The sequence below is a fragment of the Eretmochelys imbricata genome, chromosome 2, assembly GCF_965152235.1.
Source record: "Eretmochelys imbricata isolate rEreImb1 chromosome 2, rEreImb1.hap1, whole genome shotgun sequence".
Taxonomy (NCBI): domain Eukaryota; kingdom Metazoa; phylum Chordata; order Testudines; family Cheloniidae; genus Eretmochelys; species Eretmochelys imbricata.
In genome coordinates this window covers 113361165-113380589 of record NC_135573.1, presented here as the reverse complement: position 1 = coordinate 113380589, position 19425 = coordinate 113361165, and the positions used below count along the sequence as shown (strand labels likewise).

The following is a 19425-nucleotide window of genomic DNA, read 5'->3' as shown; positions in this document are numbered from 1 at the left end:
ATTCAAGTAGCACCCCAGAGTCCTAGAGAGGAAGACTGGCCCAGTGGTTAGGGTGCTAGCCTGAGACTCATGACACCTGGGTTTAACTCCCTGTGTGGTGTTGGACAAGTGACTCTGTATCACTCTGCTTCTGTTCTCCCTTTGTAAAATGAGGATAATAATATTTCCCAGCTTTGCAGGGATGTTGTGAGGATATATACCTTTAAAAAATTGTGAGGTGTTCAGATACTATGGTAATGGCAGCTATTTAAGTACCTGAGAGAGAGAGACCAAGAAAGGGACTGGAATCCTGTGTTGATGACACTGTACAAATGTACAACAAAAAGGCAGTTCCTGACCCAGAGAGTCTAAGTGTAAGAGAAGCTAGCTGAGGAAGCACAAGTAAACAATGAGACAATATAAGATAGACTTAATGGGAAGTCAGTTAATTAGGTTTGTTCTGTTAAAAAAAATGTGCTGGATCCAAATGCAATATAAAGGAGAATCTCGTCTAAAACTCCAGTGGCAACAGAAACTTCAAATATCCGGTTGTTAGGATAATGTATTTTAAATAATAATTAAAAAGCTGTCTGCTTTTTAACAAAAGACAAGGGTTTTTTTTGTTTGTTTGTTTTTAACCAGCGATCCACCCCCTTTACTTCCCTGCAACAAGAGGACGAGGAATCCCTCACCACAAATCTTCCTCATTCAAGATGACATACGCAAAATCTATATAAACAGCTGATGTAGTAAACCAATCAGCGCAGTACGACTAGAACAGCAAAACCCTAGGCAAGGGCCAAAAAAGGGGAGCAGCAGCAGAGAGCATTAGGCGCCTCCTCCTCGTATTTCCTCTCACGCCCACTTCCAGCAGAGGAGGTTTTTTGCGTTCAGCTTTTGTCGCTTTATTTTAAAAGTTAACTGCGAAAGAAAGTGCAAAGAGTTTGAGCATTTGGTGAGCTTCTTCTTTTAATCTCGTTGGGGAAAATTGTACGGGGAGGGTTGGATGGTCGGCTGTCCTCAGCAGGGGGAGGTTTTATTGGTATGTTGCAATGGGAAGGAGGAGGGGATTAAGCGTAGCTGCTAGCGAACGGGAAAACCCAGAGAGCAGAGGAAGGAGGACACAGCATGTGTGACCTGCCAGTGGCAGCAAGGAGGAACCTCCGGGATCTCCGCGTCAGCAGCAGCCCCAGTTATGCGCATACATGGGAGTGTGTGTGTGTTTGTGTGTCTTCTCTGTCTGTGCTGGAGGGATGGGCCGCTGTAGGGGGGAGTGCGACACACACCTGCGTGCCCACTGCAATGCATTGTGACAGCGGTCCCTCATGGTGGGGTGTGAGAATGCAAATAGCTTTGTAATAAGTTTTCTTTTCTTTAGGTTCTTAATCAAGTCCTGACTTTTTGGTCATGTCTCCTAGGAAAAACAGAATTCTCTTTAATAAGACTTTAACAGCTGCTTGCTGCTGCTGCTGCTGTTTGGGATTAACTGCTTCATGGTTGAAAATGTGTCCAGTAATACCAGTTGACCAAATAAGATGTCATGATACAACTTAACATGGTGCTGCACTATCTGACACGTTCTAACATGTTGTTGCATGGGCTGGCACGGTGCTACATCATCTAACGCTGTCCCGAAAGTCTGACACACTTTTGTGAAGTCTGGCGCAGTGACGCTGTGTTTGGCACAATGCTGCATGGCTCCACTGTAGTGCTGGGCAGCCTGTTTATTATGTTAACACCACTTTATCTGACATGGCACTGCCAAGCCCAGTGTGGCCCTGGGCACTCTGGCACGATGTCACTTTTGCAGGGTAGGGATGGTGGGGGCAGTGTGGCTGGGCTGGGGGAGAGGGAATCCTTGCTGGCCGGGTGGTTTTTTTTTTTTTTTTAAATCTTAGCTTGGGTGCGTATCTAGTTTCACTTCTGTCCCTTCCCACCAGCCTGCGAGGAAACCCCCTCAGTGACCCCTCCCCCTCCCTTGCAGACAGGGAAGAGGGCGGGACCGGGAGACCCGATGACGTCACTGGACCGGGCCGCTTCCTGCAATAGAAAGTGAGAGAAGGTAACCCCCCCCCCGCTCCTTTCCCTCCCCCCCCCGGACTCGGAGCCGCCGCCGCCGCGCGCCTCCCCTCGCGCTGCCCAGCTGCTGCCCCCAGCCAGCCCCGTGAGTGATCGGCCGGGAGCCCCCAATGGCTGCGCCGCCAGCGGCCCGCCCGGCCCCGCTGGCCTGAGCTTCCCGCTCCCCAGGGGGACCCGCCTACCCGCTGCCCCCTTTGCACAGCCCGGCCCCAGGGACGCCTCCCCCTGCAGCCCGGCCCGCTGGCCCCTGCCCGGGACATGAGCGGCTCTGCCCAGCCCGCCCCGTGCAGGGAGCATCCCCCGCTGCTGCCTGCGCGCCGGGGCGGGACTAGTGTCAGACAGACAGACATCGCCCAGCGGGGGCTCCCTGCTGGGGCCTGGGTGGGTGGGTGGGTGCGGGCGGCGTCAGCGCTGCTGGGGCGGTGGGTGTTTGGGCGGGCCGGCCGGGGCTGTTTCGGGGCGGCACGGTGGAGGCGGGGGCCGGGGCTGTTTAGGGGGGCTCGGGGCGGCACGGATACTGGAGCGGTGGGTGTTTGGGCGGGGGTCTCCGGGAGGGTGTTGGGGGCTGTGCGGATGCTGGAGCGGTGGGGGCTTGGCGGGGCTAAGGGGGGGTCTGGGGCGGTACAGATGCTGGAGCGGTGGGGGCTGGGGGGGCGGCACAGATGGGCGGGCGGGGGGCGTTTTGCACGGCTGCTCAGGCAGGGGAGGGAGCCAGCCCCGGGTTATGTTTGTCCGAGGTTGTCAAGTGAAGGAGGCTCCCAGGCGCCGTGTTTCCTAGCTGCTGCCTCCGCCGCTGGTGCCCCCTTACACCGGAGCCGCCGCCATCAGCCGCGGCAGCCAGCAGGGCCGGCTCCAGCCGCCCCCCGGAGCAGGCCGGCAGTGGGGGGCACAGTCCGGCGCTGCTGTGAAGCGCCAGAGCGGGTCCCATGCGCCCGGCGCGGCCTGGGGAGCCGCCCCCTCCGCCCGTCTGAGCCCCGTGCGAGCCGCGGCGGCGCCCAGACACGCCACGGTAGGGCGATCGGGGCGGGCGGGAGGCAGGGACCAGCAGGCCCGGCTCCAGCTGCCGTCTTCCCCCACCCCCACCCCCCTGCCGGGGGGCTGCGGTTTGTGCGAAACCCGCCTTTACTCCTCTTCCAGCCGCGTGTGTTTGTTTCCCAGCCGGGCTCTGTGAGTGTGTGTGTGTGAGAGAGAGGGAGAGGAGCCCGCAGGCAGGCTTTGCTGGGTTGTAGCAGGGAGTAGGCAGGCATCCCGGTGATTCCCCCTCCCAGGCCTTCCCAGCTATTCCCCACCCCCAAAGCCTCTTCCCCGGGTCGGTCCCGGTTTGCGGTAGCTCTCCCCCTTCCTGGCATGTGGATGGATGTGTGCAGCGCTTTGTTCGGTGCAGCGTTGCAGAGGGGTTTTCCCAGGCTCCTCCCTCTTTATTCATTCATGTTTTTCCCCTTTGCAACTTGTGTTTGCACTTCTCATCATTTCGTGCTTCTCTCGCTCTCTGCATTTTTTTAATCTTTCTTTTATTATTATTATTATTATTATTTTTTTAAATCCTTGCCTCTAACGTACTTTGCTGGTGATTATGATATGGCCAAGTTTTTAGGGCAGATAACTGAGGAGGAAAAAGATTTCAGATTTCTTTAGTTTTTAAAAGATTTCTACCTGTACCTTTGCTACTGCCTGATTTTCCCCTCTCTTCCCCCCCCCCCCAGCCAAAAAATCTTATTATTTTATTGCTGGTGGAAAACTAACCTATGGAGTTTTAAATATTATGTAACATGTCACTTGTGTTGCAACTAAACACTAGGAAATGTTCTAAGAAGCCCTGTTCAAATATATGTCAACATTTTGAAACTTACTTTGATGCTTAACTTTAAGCACTTAAGTGGTATACCTTTTCCAAAGGTGCCAGGTGATTACCCATAGGTCTCACTGGAGTTTATTATTATCATCAGGATTCAGAGATGCTCAGCACCTTTTAAAATTTGGCTACTGATGTAGGTGCCTAACTTCAGTCACCAAAGCTTGAACATTTTGATGATAAATGCTAAATTTCATTTATAATGTATTCATAATTATACCAAACATATTTTAAAGGATGACCAACTTAAACATCACACTACTGCATGGGATTTTATTTACATAATAATTTATTATTACAACTAAAAGAAATTTGTGAAAAAAACCCATTTTCCAGTTTTCATTTGTGTAGTCAGTTCTCTTTTTTGTTTGAGTCTTTCACACAACAGATAAGAGAAAAACATTTAAAATTAATAGCAATGTGTCATTGTAAATACAAAACAACCTGTAAGCTTCAGGAGTAGGTGTAGTAACCGAAACATATACACTTTATTATTGACTTAAATTATTTCAGGTTTATGATGTCCTTTTATAAACAAAGAATTGGAAACAAAATACTATATCTTTGTTGCACCTTGAAGATAAGGTGTGTGAGGAGGGTCTTTATCTCCCCTTTCCCTGTCAAGCAGTTTCACTTGCTACCTAGTCCAATTAAAGGCTCAATGTCAAGTAATTAAAAAATCCTTACCTGTGTTGTTGTTAGTACTGTAGACTTTACATTTTAAAATTAACTCTATATTTATATGGATTACTTTTTCATTCTGTTTAGCTTGGATAGTGGAAATGTACAGGTCAATTTCAATAAGCAGTTCTCATACATGAGCAGGATCCTGCAGTTTTAGGGTTGTAAACACTGCAGAGAGATTTAAATCCAAGCAAAATACTGTTTAAATAGAAATAAAAAAATCATGAGAACGTTTCTGTGTATTAAGCTTTGTAGAACTGGGGGGGTTCTAGCTCTTGTGATTAAAATACTTATTTGTGTCCCTTCAAATATATGGAAAACCGAGTTGTGGAATATTAGAAGAGTGTCACCTCACCTTGGTCTATTTCAGATATTGGCCTTACACTTAGACCCTGATGTTGCAGTTTCTTTGGTGTGGGTGGACAGCTACCCCCATCTAGAGCTCTATTGATTGGCTTCAGGGTGGTTCAGGAGTCTATCCGCATGCAAGATTGGGGCCTGATTTTGTTTTCAATGTTATAAAGAAATGTTGCAATGAAATCACCAGCAAAATTTCTCCTGACTTTGTCACAACTGCAGAGTCCTACAGATACCTAGTGTCATGGAGGGGAAGGAGTGGGAAGTATATATGAGAGGATCTCTAGTACAACATATTTCTGTTCACTTCCTTTCATCATGGGTCAAGATCTCAAAGCCTGAGGCTGAGTATTTTTGTGGGGAAAAGTGCATGTTTTTGGAAGTTAGAGAAGAAACTGGTAAATGGTATGAGCAGTGTTTTATTTCTTAGTCTGTCAATGACATCCTTTGTAACCCTGGAAGTCTGTTTGTGCTAACAATAGCGATAAAAGACAGTTTGCGTTTCTTGGAATGAAAGATGCTATACAGGTACAAAGGATTATTATCTATGCTTTATTAATTTGTGTAGCAGCTTTAGGGTAAAAAGGGTAGAGAAGATATGTTTTCATATTAACATTATATGTCTCTCTTAAAAAAACAAACACCTTTTTTCTCCCTCTCTTTTTAGCACATGGATTAATTGACCCCTTTGGCAGATTTATGGAGCTGCCTTTCCTCTGCTTGCTCTACTTGCTATACTGGGGAGGAGAAAGTGGCCTCTGATTAAAGCAAAATGCCTCGGACAAAACAGATACATCCCAGAAATCTGAGAGGTAAGAAGCTCATACCTAAGAAAGCAAAATCTCCAGGAAACTTGGGAACAATTTAAAATGGAAAATTAAAGGAACACACAACTTGAAAACCAAAGTTTCTGTCTGAAAAATATTTTACACACTAGTGTTAGATGTAATGTCTAAGATTACTGTAATAGAGACAATTTTGAGAGAGGTTGGGGGGCACTTTTTCCATTCTTGTAGTTTGTTTATTTTGTGCATGGACAGCACGTGGCTGTTCTACAGATTGCAGAAGTGCCCAACATAAACTAGGAACTTTGCAAACACAGAGGAAGATGTGGTTTCTTGCTGCAGAGAGTGTACAGTCAAAGGCCATGTCTACACTTACAAGCTTATAAAGGCACAGCTGTACTGATACAGCTGTGTTATGCTGACTGACATAATAAAACTAGCGGTGCTAGTTATGTCAGTGGGTGGGTGTCTCCCTCTGATATAGTGCTGTGCATGCTAGCATTATCATCAGAGTTTCTAGTCTTCTACAATTAAGTGAGTCTTTCGTTAAAAAGCAAAGAACTCGTAGAAGGAAAATCTGGGTATAGAGTAAGCCCAAATTTTGTAAAATGATTTTTTACAAGCGTTCCTTAGCACGTATCGTTATAGTTAAAATTGCTTAAAGAGGCTATAAACTACATATATATATATATATACACACACATTTATTATAATCTTAGGTTATAGAAATGAAGGAATTTTAAAAATCAGTTTACTTTTCATTATTTATATTGTTTCCATTTCTCTCATCTTAAATAATGAAGCAAATTTAGTCAGTTTCACTTCTGTTTGGTCAGTTTCACTTTTCAGGTTTAGTGTTGCTTTATCACTGTTTGCAAGCTATACTGCAGGAAATCTCTGCTTAAAATAGTTGTTTTCACTGGAATTTTGTAAAGTAGAAATATTTACATATTTTAATTTTAGAGACTGTTTACAGTGTCTCTTTTAATGAATAGAACTTCTAAATGAATCAGACATATGTATGATGTAATAAGTTATAGCAGTTGGTTCAATTAATGATTAGATCTGCCAAAAGAGGAAATGTATGGATTCTAAGATGAAACTCAATGAATATTTTCAATTTCAATAAAAGCATAATTTATTAACAGTATAAGATTAGGAAATCTTTACTGTATTTTAGGGAGGGCATCATGTACTTTGTTCGGTAGGTAGATTGTCAGCATCTTAAAATCACTTGTAGCAATAGTTTTATCATCTCTCCCCACTCCTAATGAATGGACTTTCCTGACTTCTCCCTTCCCTATTGCAAGTGTTATGTACTCAGCTTCTGAAGTTCAAGCAATCTGAACGCTTTCACTTCCTTCAGAGCTCCTTACAGGAGTCACTATTAAACATCCTGTAACACGATCTGTTTCCAAATGTGCTATGTCTGTTGCACTTACATCCCGGGCCACTCTGGAGAGTGAGCAACCATGACCAAGAATTTAACATTTCTATTGCCTCTTAGAGACTTGAAAATAATCTCCTTTTTGGTTAATACTAGACTTTTCATAGCATGGGATAAAGTTTAAAATCGTTGTTTTAATATGTTCTTGTGTTTTAAAAGTTGGTTGATTATTGCATGGTTTGAGAGAATGAAATAGCATCTGTTGATATTAAATCCAGAGATAAGATATCCAGTGAAATATGGCTTTTTCTTCAGGTGAGGTGAATTTCATTTTCTCAGGGTTTTAAGTAAAGACATTTGACTATCACTTGCAGACTAGATGTGTCCCTAAAGCATTCTTTAATTTTATGGGCTTTGAGGTGGTTGGTTTTTTTGTTGCCTTTTCACTGTATTTATATAGTGCTGTACTAATCTGACTTTTACAGAGGGAAGAAAATTTAGCAAGAAGACAGGACGTTGGAAACATTATTTCACAAATAATTATGTGAGAATAAGATCATCTTGTCACTTGCTTTCATGATTATACAATACTGACATAGGGGTTTTTATGTCAAACGGGTAAATGAGCATTAAATTGGAACAGTCTCAGTGGAACACATTGCATATACCTGCTTTGTATCATTTTGTTTCCCAGCATTAATCTTCTCATTTCTTTATGGCTGTGTTAAATATATCCTAATGTGATAATTTTTTAGTGACATATTGAGTGTTTTGGCCAAAGGTCTCAAAGATATTTTCAAACCTAGGCTCTTGACTGTTTAACTTGAAGATGTTAACTCCAGCATTGGCGATGATTGACAAAAGTCTGAGACAAGTTGTATGTTCTCAGATCTCAGAGTAACAGGATAATTATACTACCAAAACTATTCAGTAGTTCCAAACGTAAAGTCCAAAGGCATGCCCAGGTTAAAGCAATGACAGATTATGCTACCCATAGGTTAAACTAGAGTAACGGTTCATAAACAGAAGTTCTCTGCACTTTTCTAGTTAGTGCTTTTTTTTTCAGGCATTTCTGTACTTTTCTAGCCTTATAAGTAATCTGATGGGATATCATGCCTCTAACTAAGAAACATCAGCGCGTTTTAAAAAAACAAGAAGGAAACACATTGTTTTCTCCAATAGCTAGGCACAAAGACTAAAATCATTAGGTGTTATAGTTCAGTTCCTAAACATCTTGGAGGTTACATTTTCTTACCTATTCCTTCCTTTTCATCTTTTGAATACTATTCATGTCTTATTTAATACAACAGAATTATAAAGGGGAGAATTGACCGGTGAAGGGAGCACTCTATGCAGCTACTCTGTCTATTTTCATGGGACAGGCCAGATTAGCCAGTTGTTCCACAAATATAACAAACATTTCTCACTAATCTATTCCCCGAAGTGTAATTACATTAGAGACTCACTTTTAGCAGGGTTGATTACATTTGGTATTTGTTGTCAAATGGCTGTGCGGATATAGAGCAAAACACTCACTCTCATGCTTTTGCTTTCTTGGATATTTATTGAAGGTCACAGTAGTGAGGGATTTGTAATTAAAGCTGGTTGTTTATTATTTGTATTCTGGTAGTGCCTAAGAGTGCCGTCATGGACTAGGGCCCCATTGCACTAGAAGCTGTATAAACACGGAACAAAAAGATGGTAGTGCACAATTTGGTTCCAAAAATATGGGCCAGCTTCTTTAAAATTATATTTTAAGAGTATGAATTTTAGTTATTGCTTGTATTTTCCCTTTACCATCAAATATTTTCTACTTGAAGCAGATGAGTGTTCTGTCTCTAAAGCTTAACAGCCCTGTTAGGCTTTTAACATTTTGTGTTTGCTAAAGAAATCTGAGCATAATGTCAAACTAAGTTATGTTCCACTGTAATCTAAACAGTGAACAGAAGTTGATTGGAAAGCTGGATATGTTATGGTTCTTACACTGACTTCAATGGAGTTGAACAAGTGTTCTGTTAAGTAATGAAAGTAGAGGGTTCTTTCAGTATGGTTAAAATTAGAAACTATTTTTCAGTAATGAAAGGTGCCAGTGTAGATTGAAGATTAACAGGTTGATCTTTCTTACCAGTATTTTGGCACACATTTCGATATAGCTTGTAAATCAGCTGCTGTGCCAGGCTTACAAAGCATGACTAAGAGTAGGTTTGAATCAAGAGCCTAACACTTTAAAAAAAATAAAAAAATAAAAATCGGATTCTGTATTTTAGTTTTTCAGTTTAAAAAACTAGGAATAATGTTGACATGCTTTTTACTTCTGTTACTACTGCACAAATAGTGCTTTGTTTACAGGCATTTCTGAGGTGTCATTACTGTGGTGCTGGTACGTCTCAAAAATTAATGATTTAAGCCTGTACAGTGTACCTGTGAATATCAGAGATAGGGGAACATTAACTTGTCTGTCAAGTCAAAGAAAACTGAGGCACGGAGAGGATAAATGACTTGTCCAAAGTCACATAGCATGTCTATGGCAAAGCCAGAAATAGAACTGTCAATTTCTGGACTCCAGGTTGTGCTTTGCCAGAAGATTTCACATTATTATAGAAGTGCCCATTGAGTCTGTAACAGTTGAGGCTTCTGTACAGCACATACTTTGTTTTGTGTAGTTTTTTTGTACAAATTATTCCAAAAATCTTTACAGAACTAGGGAGGAAAAATGGTCTTGTGGTTAATGGTCTGGCCTGAGACTTAAAAAATCGGTGTTCAGTCTGATGGTCTATCGGAGACCTGGGAAAATTATTTAATCTCTCTAAGTCTTAATTTCTCATCTGTAACATGACAGTAATGATACTTCATTTTCCCCCACACTTTTGTCTGTCTTGTCTATTTAGATTATACGATACTTGGGGGGGAAAGACTGTCTTGTACTATCCGTAAATACAGCACCTAACAGGGTGAGGCCAATCTTGAGCGAGTCCTCTAAGTGCTACTTCAACACGAACAATATGTTCTATGTAATTACATACAAAAACACTGTTAGTAGAACGTTACTGTTGTGAAATACTGAAAAGTTAAGAAATGCCAATTAATTCCCCTTGTGCACATGCATTATGATACAGTCTTTAAATATGTGATCACATAATTTTTTCCTCCGTGCACAGGATTGATTGTGGTTATGAAACGAACCAGAGTTGTGTAGTGAAAGAGACTGTTGTCTGTAGGACCCCTGCCTCATTTGTTGAGCAAGCTGGAAGTTGTGTATCATATGATGCAGAGGATTGCAGGAAGAGAGAGGATGCTCTCATGGTAAGGCAGTTGAATGCTGCCCTGGGGAATTGGATTCTATCACTGCTTCTGCCACATAATTTCTATGTGATGCTGGGCAAATCTCTTTAAAACAAACTTTTCACAATAGGCCACTAATTATGTTCCACATTTATTAAAATAACTCAGCTGAGACACATGGGTCAAAGTGCTGAGCTCTCACAATTGCAGCTGTTCAATTAGACCTGTGATTTGAACATGATGTGGTAAAAATGGTCTGAAAAATCAGGTCCTAGCTATCTCAAATTGTCAAAAGTGTCGTCTAGTTTTGGGTAGAGAGTCTCTTAATCACTGTGCCTCAGTTCCCCATTTATAAAATGGAGATAACAATATCACTTCGCCTCACAGGGCTGTTGTGAGGATAAATTAATTCGTTTGTGAAGCACTCAGATACTACAGGGAGAGCACTATGGAAAAGTTGATGAGGAAACGAATAATTTTGTGTTCTGTTCAGGATGTGCTGTAAACCAGGCCTGGAGCCACATTTTGTATGATAAAGATTAAAAGAAATATTTAATAACTATCCAGTCCGTGAGTATTGTCCATCCTGTGCTCTGAATGAGGCAGGGATTCTGTGGATAAAATAGTATGTGATCATGTATTTAAAGAATGCATGTGCAACCTTAATTCTGACACTTTCTAACTTGTGAGTGCTAGACGATGCAACCTTAGCATTCTTTTAATGTAATTTTTATATAATTTCCTAGGTTTTTGAAAAAGCAAAATTGAACCACATTGACCCTCACATACATAAGTCATTAATAGGGTTGGGACCTCTAGAACTACAGCACAGAAGCTTCTATCACCTGAATTAACTGAGTAACTGGTAGCGCTAGTAGGTTGCTATCCTCTGTGTGGACAAGCCACTAAAGGTGGATGAGTCACACTTTTGTCAGTGGACTCTGCAGCTCTTTGTTCTCAGCAGAGGAGTGTTGAAATGTGGGAATCCTAGTTCAATTCCAGGTTCTGGAGAGGAGTGTGCTCTATAATTTGTATTTCCATCCCCCTCACTGGGTTTCTGTCCCTGTTCCTCTTACTCCATTCCTTCATGTACACCCTGGCTTTGGGACCCTCCCACCTTGCAGGGTCCCAGAGCCTGGGCTCTAGCCCGAGCCCTAATGTCTACACTACACTTTTATAGCCCCACAGCCTGAGTTAGTGGACATAGGCCAGCCGCATGTATTTTATTGCAGTGTAGATATACCCTGGGTTTGTTAAGCCTTTGAGCCCAAGAAAACTTTGGCTTGCATTTTGTGACAGTTCAGTAAGCTTTTATGTGAAAGTTTAAAGAAAAAAATCTTTTTGCTGACTAAATAAAGATGCTTTTTTACACTCAGTTCTCAAAATAGCTTCTGTTTTTGCATCTAATCCATATATGAGATAATTGCTTTGGTATTCTGCAGAAAAAGTTATTTTGAAAAGTAGCCACTACTTATGTGTAGCCATCAGGATTTATAATGAACTATCCAGTAGGCTAAAATAGCTGTAGTGCAAATATCTAGTTGGAAACTTCTTTAGAATTTTATGAGGGAGTGTGTAGTGAACATCCTTATGAACAGTAGTTAAGATTTTTGGTTTCAGCTCTTTCCTAGTGGATTTTTTCTTTAGAAAAACAAAAACGAATATGTAATTCTGAAAACAGTGACACGTGAAGGTGAGGAAATGTATAGACTCAGTATATGTTCAGGCCACTGTTACTACAGAGGGCTTCTGTGGTATTTAAGCCCAGCAGATGTGTTAGGTACGTAGCTGCCTTTTTAAAACAAACTTGTGACTTGTCTACATCTAGCTCAGTCTTTGATAACATTCATTTTTTCTTAATGTGCACCTTGCTGAATGATGAGTACTTTACATGCATCATCTTTTAAAACATAATTTAAATAACACTTATGCTGAGAGCAGAATTGTTGGCTTTTTTCCAATAATGATAGGCAAAATACTGCTTTAGGTAATGGGAAGCAATAACATTTTACATGATGTATTGCCCTACTTAAACAGATGCATACATGCAAATGCAGTCACCTGTCTGTTAGTGAGCAGTTGGTGGCTGACACCCAGCACACTGCACAGTTGCTGTGGGAAAATGAAAACCACTTTGGTCAAACTGTCATCCCTTTTTGAACGCTTCCCCATAGCCCACTCTTACCCGCACAATTGCATTTATTCAAGAGGCTGTGGAATTGAATCTTTTTTTTTTTTTTAAATCCCAGGTTTATTTTATGGGATAAAATTGAGAGTCCAGAGGAGAGCAACAAAAATGATAAAAAGTTTAGAAAACCTGACCTATGAGGAAATTTTTAAAAAATAAACTGGTCATGTTTAGTCTTCAGAAAAGAAGACTGAGTGGGGACCTGGTACAGTCTTCAAATACATTAAGGGCTGTTGTAAAGAGGACTGTGGTCAGTTGTTCATGTCCATTGAAAGTAGGACAAGAAGTAATGAGCTTAATCTGCAGTAAGGAAGACTTAGCTTAGATACTAGAAAAAACTTTCTAACTAGGGGGAAGTTAAGCTCTGTGGTAGCTTCCAGGGGAGGTTGTAGAATCCCCATAACTAGAGATATTTAAGAACAGGTTAGACAAACTTCTGTCAGGGATGGTCTTGGTTTACTTGGTCCTGCGTCAGTGCAAGGGGCTGCATTTGCTGACTTCCTGATATCCCTTCCAGCCCTATATTTCTATGATTACTTCTTCAGTACAGTAATCTTCATTTGAGACTCTTTTGATGTTCAAATAACTCGATTTCCTATTGTGCAAAAATGTTGTATTTGTGCTTCTAAATGTTAAGGGGAATTTCCAGAGTTGTAAATTTTCCAAGAGCTTGTTTTTACTTGACTTACTGGTGTAGAAATGGGGGTGAACTAGTTAGCAGGATTTCTGATTCAGTAGTGGCTCTGTGAGGTGGCATTTTTTTTTTTTTTTAAATGAAGTCTCTGTACGGTAGTTGTAAATAGTGGAAATCAAGATTTAGTGCACTACAACAGACCTATAAACTACAGTCTAAAGCACTGAAGAAGATAAACAGGGCAGGGTGTAGTATTTTTCTCTCTTTTTCATTCCTTAAGTGCAGTAACATTCAGAGTGTTTACATTTCATAAAATAAATTGGTCAAATGTTTGGAATCTGCTGTGACGCATTTGTGGAGGAAGTAGGGAAACTCTTGTTTTGTAGAATCTGATGCATCTGAAGGAGTCTGTTTTTTTACCCACAAAATCTTATGCACAAATAAATCTGTACATTTGTTAGCCTTTAAGGTGCCACCGGACCCCTTGTTGTTTTTGTGGATACAGACTAACATGGTTACCCCTCTGATTCTTGTTTAGTAGGGCAGGAGACACAGTTTGTCTTATAAGTACATTTAAACATTATTCTTAAAATTTCCTTGACTTGAAGTAGTTCAGTGTATAAACTGACTGAGTCAGCACTTCTTGTGCAAGTCGGTAACAGACTAAAAGAAATGTTTTTATAATGATACACAGGGTCATGAAAACTACTTTTTTTAAATGTTAAACTCAAGAGTCCTGTTTACCTGAATATGACCAGCAAAACCAAATCCTTTGGAGTTTGAATTTCTAAGTAATGACTGGATTTGGTGACCCCTGGATTTAACAGGTTACCCTCACTTATTGTTTGTTACCATGAGAAAGGATGAATAGAAGTTTTACAGAAGTGATTTGTAGTTTAAACAGCTGCTGAATTTTAGTTTTTGTTAAATGAAGAGCCCTATATATTTAAAAGAATAGGACCGTATTATACTGTCCTTTCTTACATGGCCCAATGGAGAGATGACGGTTTGAAATTGTATGACAACAGATTTGGAGCAGCAGTGCTGTGGTATGATCTCATGACATCATGTTGCCTAGTTGTTGGTAGCTACAACTGTGTGTGAGATGCATTCAGTTACCTATGAAATAGGTGGGTTAGGTCCTGCCAGGGAAGAAGTCATGGAATGTCCAGTCTGAACAGCATGTTGATTATTGGCATAACTTGAAGGTGTGGGAAGTAGCATAATAAATCTCAGCATTAGCTTGTCTTAACCAGTGAGCCTTGTCAACCCAGAGGGGAGGTCTTATGCTTGCCTTGAATTCTAGAGATGCCTTTGACAGGGGCAAAGTAGTGTGCAGAGTAAAGAAATTTATATATATATAAAACCAGAAATAGCATGGTACTTACAATGTCACTTTCTATGAATTTTTGGCTTGTATGTTGTTTTTAGGCTATACCCCTACCTATTCAACATCACTGGTGGCCCTGCTGAGTGTAAAGGAGTATATGTCTTAATAGCAAAATGCAGAGTTTAAAACTTTTATCCCTTCTGCAAGATTTTCGACAGAAGGAGAACTTCTGGCCCATGACTATCAAACACAATGATGTTTACACATTATAGTGTTTTTAAAAATCCTGAAGATTTTGTTTTGTTAATATAATGAAAATATTGCATTTTGTGATGTGCCGAAAATGTAATTCCTGAGACATCTTGTTAAGAAGCACAGTTAAATACATGTATTGTAACCAGGGTGGATAAAAGTCAATGATTTTTTTAAAAAGTCAAAAAAATCTGATTTTTTAATTTAAATTGGATTTTTTTTGATAAAATGCTTTTTGAGGGAAAAAACCTATCTAAAGATAGTTTTAATTAAGATACATTATAGTTCAAAGATATTTCATCATGGAATAGGGATTATAAATTCTAATTCTATAGTATGAGACAATATATTCATGTGGCGTGGGCCAAGGGACGTACTGGCCACTGCTTCCCACAGCCCCCATTGGCTGGGCACAGCGAACCGAGGCCAGTGGGAGCTGCGATCGGCCAAACCTGCGGACGCGGCTGGCAAACAAGTTAGCCGGGCCCGCCAGGGGTTTTCCCCAAACAAGTGGCGTTCCAAGTTTGGGAAACACTGATGTAATGCTTAAGAAAAGTTTTGTAAATGAGTTCCAATAGTTCATGGATTAGGGACCCAATCTTATGGAGTTCCAGGGCCTTCTGTATAGTCTAGCAGATCCCATCAGAGATGCTTAGTTTTGCAATTTTCAAACTGTGAATTTGTGTCTCCAGAGATAACATGCTTGTTAACAGAAAAAATGTTTTAAATAAATAATATATAGAGGTGAGAAATAACAGACCTCAATCCTATTGTCCCTCTGCAAATTTGTGTACATAGTCAGTCCCTTACCTCTCTCTAAAAGTGCGAAGTTTCAAAAAGTTCAATGAATAGAAGATTGTTGGGGAATAGATCTGGACAAGGAGAAAAAGTCTGGAGATAAATGTGAGAAGGGAGGGACAGGCAGTAGAAACAAAAGTGAAACTGTTTGAGCAGCATATTCCAGAAGTCTTGAAGTATTTCTGAGTGTAGCCTTCATGGATTTGAGATCTGCCATGCCATTCTCTCACTAGAAGGGAAAACCTATAATGGCAGAACACCATAAAAAAGACCCAGTTTGGGTCTCATCTGTCTTTGAGTTGTGACGAATATGTATCAAGGTTGTAAGAACCAAAAAGAATGCACTTTTATGTAGAAATCCATGCTTAAATCTAGTCTTCCCGACTAGTGATTTAAATCGTGATTTAAATCAATTTGATCAAATCCACCCTGATTGGAACAGTACAGTTTTGTTTACTCTGAGAAAATATTCAGCCTCTTCAGTAAAAGACCACAAGAGGTAGAACAAGAACCAGGGATAGTTGATATCTCTAAAATACCTTACCAGAGTGTTTTTATAACTTTCTAATAAGATGTTGTCATTACTATATCATGGGCTGTCTGAGGTTTCCTTAAGTATTACATAGAATCATTACTTAGATGTTGCTTCTGGGAGAAATAATCTCTCTATGAATGGATATCTTTTTTTTTTTTTCCCCCTCCCTATGATGCTCTTCTATTACCTAGTTCAACTAGAAATCATCTGAATTGCTTTTTCTTGTTTTTCCTTTCTTTGTAACCAGATATCATCTCTGGTGTAATGCCTTTGCTAATCAAATCTTAAATTGGTTTTAGAAAAGTATGCATATATTGTGCTTTTATTTAATTGTATCTAGTAGCTGTCCAGCTACACATTTCAAATGCTATTGTCCATATATTCTTTCTTGCCTCCTTCCTGTAAGAAGATTAAGGTTAAGACATGACCTGAAGCAGTGATGTAACTTGGAGATATATAATAGGCTTTTTTTTTTTTTACCATTTTCTGAGTGCATCATAGATTTCATTTTCCTCAGACTTCTGAATTATAATTTATTGCTCATTATATGGGCACACAGATATTCAGGTTCCTAAACTGATGTTTCAGATAAGCATCACAGTTGAATTTGAGCATGTTCATTATTAAGGTAACACAAATAATACAGTAACGCCTAAGAGCCCTAATATGATGCTGTCCATATACCATTATGCTAGGTGCTGTACAAACACAGAACAAAAAGAGAATGCCTGCCCACAAGAGATTGTTGTCTAAATGATTACCATTTTAACTGTTAAATCCAGATCTGCTTCCCTATTAAAAGTTGAATATTCTGTCTTTTGAGGGCTAGTAGTTGTTTGTAAGTACCTGAGTGTGCTCAGAAACTCCAAGATATGTTTGTCAACCTGTGCAATTTATTCTTTTTGTGTTGGGTCTGTGATTCTTTCAGTTGGCTAACTGAATTTTTTTCAGTTACACATTAATTAATTAAAGAGTTTCATAGTAATAAGGTGACTTTTCCGTAGCCATATTTGAAGTGTTTGCCGAAGGGTCTTGTATCCTCATAAATATGCACATTAGTACACAAATCGACCTGTGTACTCTGGTCCCAGAACTCCCACTGATGTCAATGGGAGGTTTGCACAGAGATCAAGGCCTTTTATCTAGTAACTGTACGTGTAATTGTTTTTTCAGTATTCTTTCAGTATTACCGCTTTCTGTATCTGGTTTTGAGGAAAGCATATTCCCATTTAGGACCACTGCTATTTTTGCCTTTTGTTTCTTTTTCTTCCCTATCCTCCTCCTCTCTCTGTTTCTCTTCCCTATATGTCTCTTCCTTTTCCTTTCATTTTTCTGCACGAGCTCCCAGTTCCCTCTCTCCTATAGCCCTCACTCTTGCCCCTTTCCCATTCCGTCTCTTAAAATGGTCAACAATGATATTAGTGTCAACATTAGGCTTCAGAATTGATATTCAGTGGGATTAATATAGTGAGTAAGGTGGGTTTTTTTGCAGACTTAGGAAGAGAGCACTGTATCAATTTACAGTCTGTTCACATTTGGAAATTTTCCAATAAGAATGGCCATACTGGGTCAGACTGATGGTCCATCTAGCCCAGTTATCCTGTCTTCCAACAGTGGCCAATGCCAGTCGCGTCAGAAGGAATGAACAGAACAAGCAATCATCAAATGATCCATCCTCTGTCGTCCACTCCCAGCTTCTGGCAAACAGAGGCCACAAGGGGTAGATAACTTAGATTGAACAGAATCTACATATGTATATGAACACATCAGACTTGCAGGATGAGTGTTTGGCACTGCTGATCCAGTTGGTGTTTAATGGAGGGCACTATGGATTTTCCAATTTAACTTGCTATAGTGCATAGAAAACTTTGTAGACTAAATCTCTGTGATGTATCCTCTTTATTTACATATTTTACATTTTTATTAGTTATATTTGTTTACTTTGCCACAGAAAGTAATACTTAACTTTCCCAGTAAATGTGTCTATTAAAAGAATTTTTTTAAAAAAAAAGGAATAAGCCATGAATAATAATGCTTAAAAAATATTTGGAGACCATAGGACAAATAACCAACCAGTCAATAACCACCACAGTGGCTAATGAATTGTTCAGGAAGTTGGGGGGGGGGAGGGGGAAGTGAAATTTATAATACACTCAAAGTGGTAACAAGTAATTGGTTATTATTTTCTGTCTCTACAAACTTAATGTACTCCGAGGAAGAAGAGTGAATGTATATATGGTAGCATTTAAAATGTCTGCACAGATACACAGAGGAATGTTCTTAAGATTTGATTGGAAATGTAGGCTTAAAATGAGTGAGTGTAGGAATAAAGCATTTTTTTTAAAGTTGTGCAAAAAGAGTGGTACTTTCCCCTTTTATTATAAAATATTTTAAATCTAATAGTTTTCAATTTGCATGTTTTGTGTCTGTGCTTCAATACTGACTAGCTTTTCCTGGCTCATTAGGAATAGCCTCCTATTGGAAGTCCTTTCTGGGACACTTACAGAAGTAGACCTCTTATAGGAGAGTTCGTGTCCATTAGTTTTGGGTGACCTGCATTTCTTAGAGCCTCCATGTTTGCCACATATTTATGAGTTAATGATTATGAATTTTAGGACCTGTTACAGAATGAAACCAGGCATATTCAATATTTGGTATTGTGCCCAGACATTAAAAAGCTTGTAAACTTGTAAATGTTTGTTTTTTTTTTTTTTTTAACCTCCTCCCACCCCCCAATGTGAACAGAGAATTAAACTTTGGGCAGCGTGACTGATAATGAGTAATAATTTAGTAACGCTCTTGCCTTCTGCAGCCTTGTAATGTTTTAGTTTACAGATTTTAGTAACTATAAAATGATATTTAAAAATCCCTGGATACAGGGTGGATCCTGATAAGTTAATGTTTTATTGGCAGAATATAAGAAATTAAAAAGGAGATGTAGTGATAAATGTTCTCCAGAGCTGAGTTCTGGTTAACCACTTATATCTGCTGTACTGTTTTAAAAAAAGGGATGGAGGAAAAGGAAAGGGATGAAGAAGAAAAATTGTGCCTCTTACTACCTGAGCTAAGAGAAGGGTTAAGCTAGATGCAGTCATGTACTTGTATCTGCGTGTTAGTAGGAGTCCTGTTTCTCACAAATGCTGATGTAAATGTCTCTTGAGCTAGTACTAGAACTAATCAGCTTTTTCTCCATTAGGCTTTAAAAACAGTTTTGGCAACAGTAACTAAGACAACATGTTTAAAGGAGAACCTCTATTAAATGGAAAGACGCCTGTAGGCATAT

The 19425-nt window shown here is 40.2% G+C and overlaps 1 protein-coding gene across 3 annotated transcripts in view; it reads left to right on the top strand.

Moving 5' to 3' along the window:
* Window positions 1-835: 835 nt before the first annotated feature.
* Window positions 836-19425, top strand: part of HIVEP1 (HIVEP zinc finger 1) — a 180897-nt gene continuing 162307 nt past the window's right edge. Inside the window, exons 1-3 of one of the 3 annotated variants that reach the window (XM_077810644.1) lie at window positions 859-934; window positions 1920-2031; window positions 5619-5763. In XM_077810644.1, coding sequence (XP_077666770.1) covers window positions 5724-5763 — 40 coding nt within the window. In that variant the 5' untranslated portion in view covers window positions 859-934; window positions 1920-2031; window positions 5619-5723. Of the gene's footprint in view, window positions 935-1919; window positions 2042-5618; window positions 5764-19425 lie in introns of all 3 variants that reach the window. The other 2 variants (XM_077810642.1, XM_077810643.1) reach the window with 2 other exon arrangements.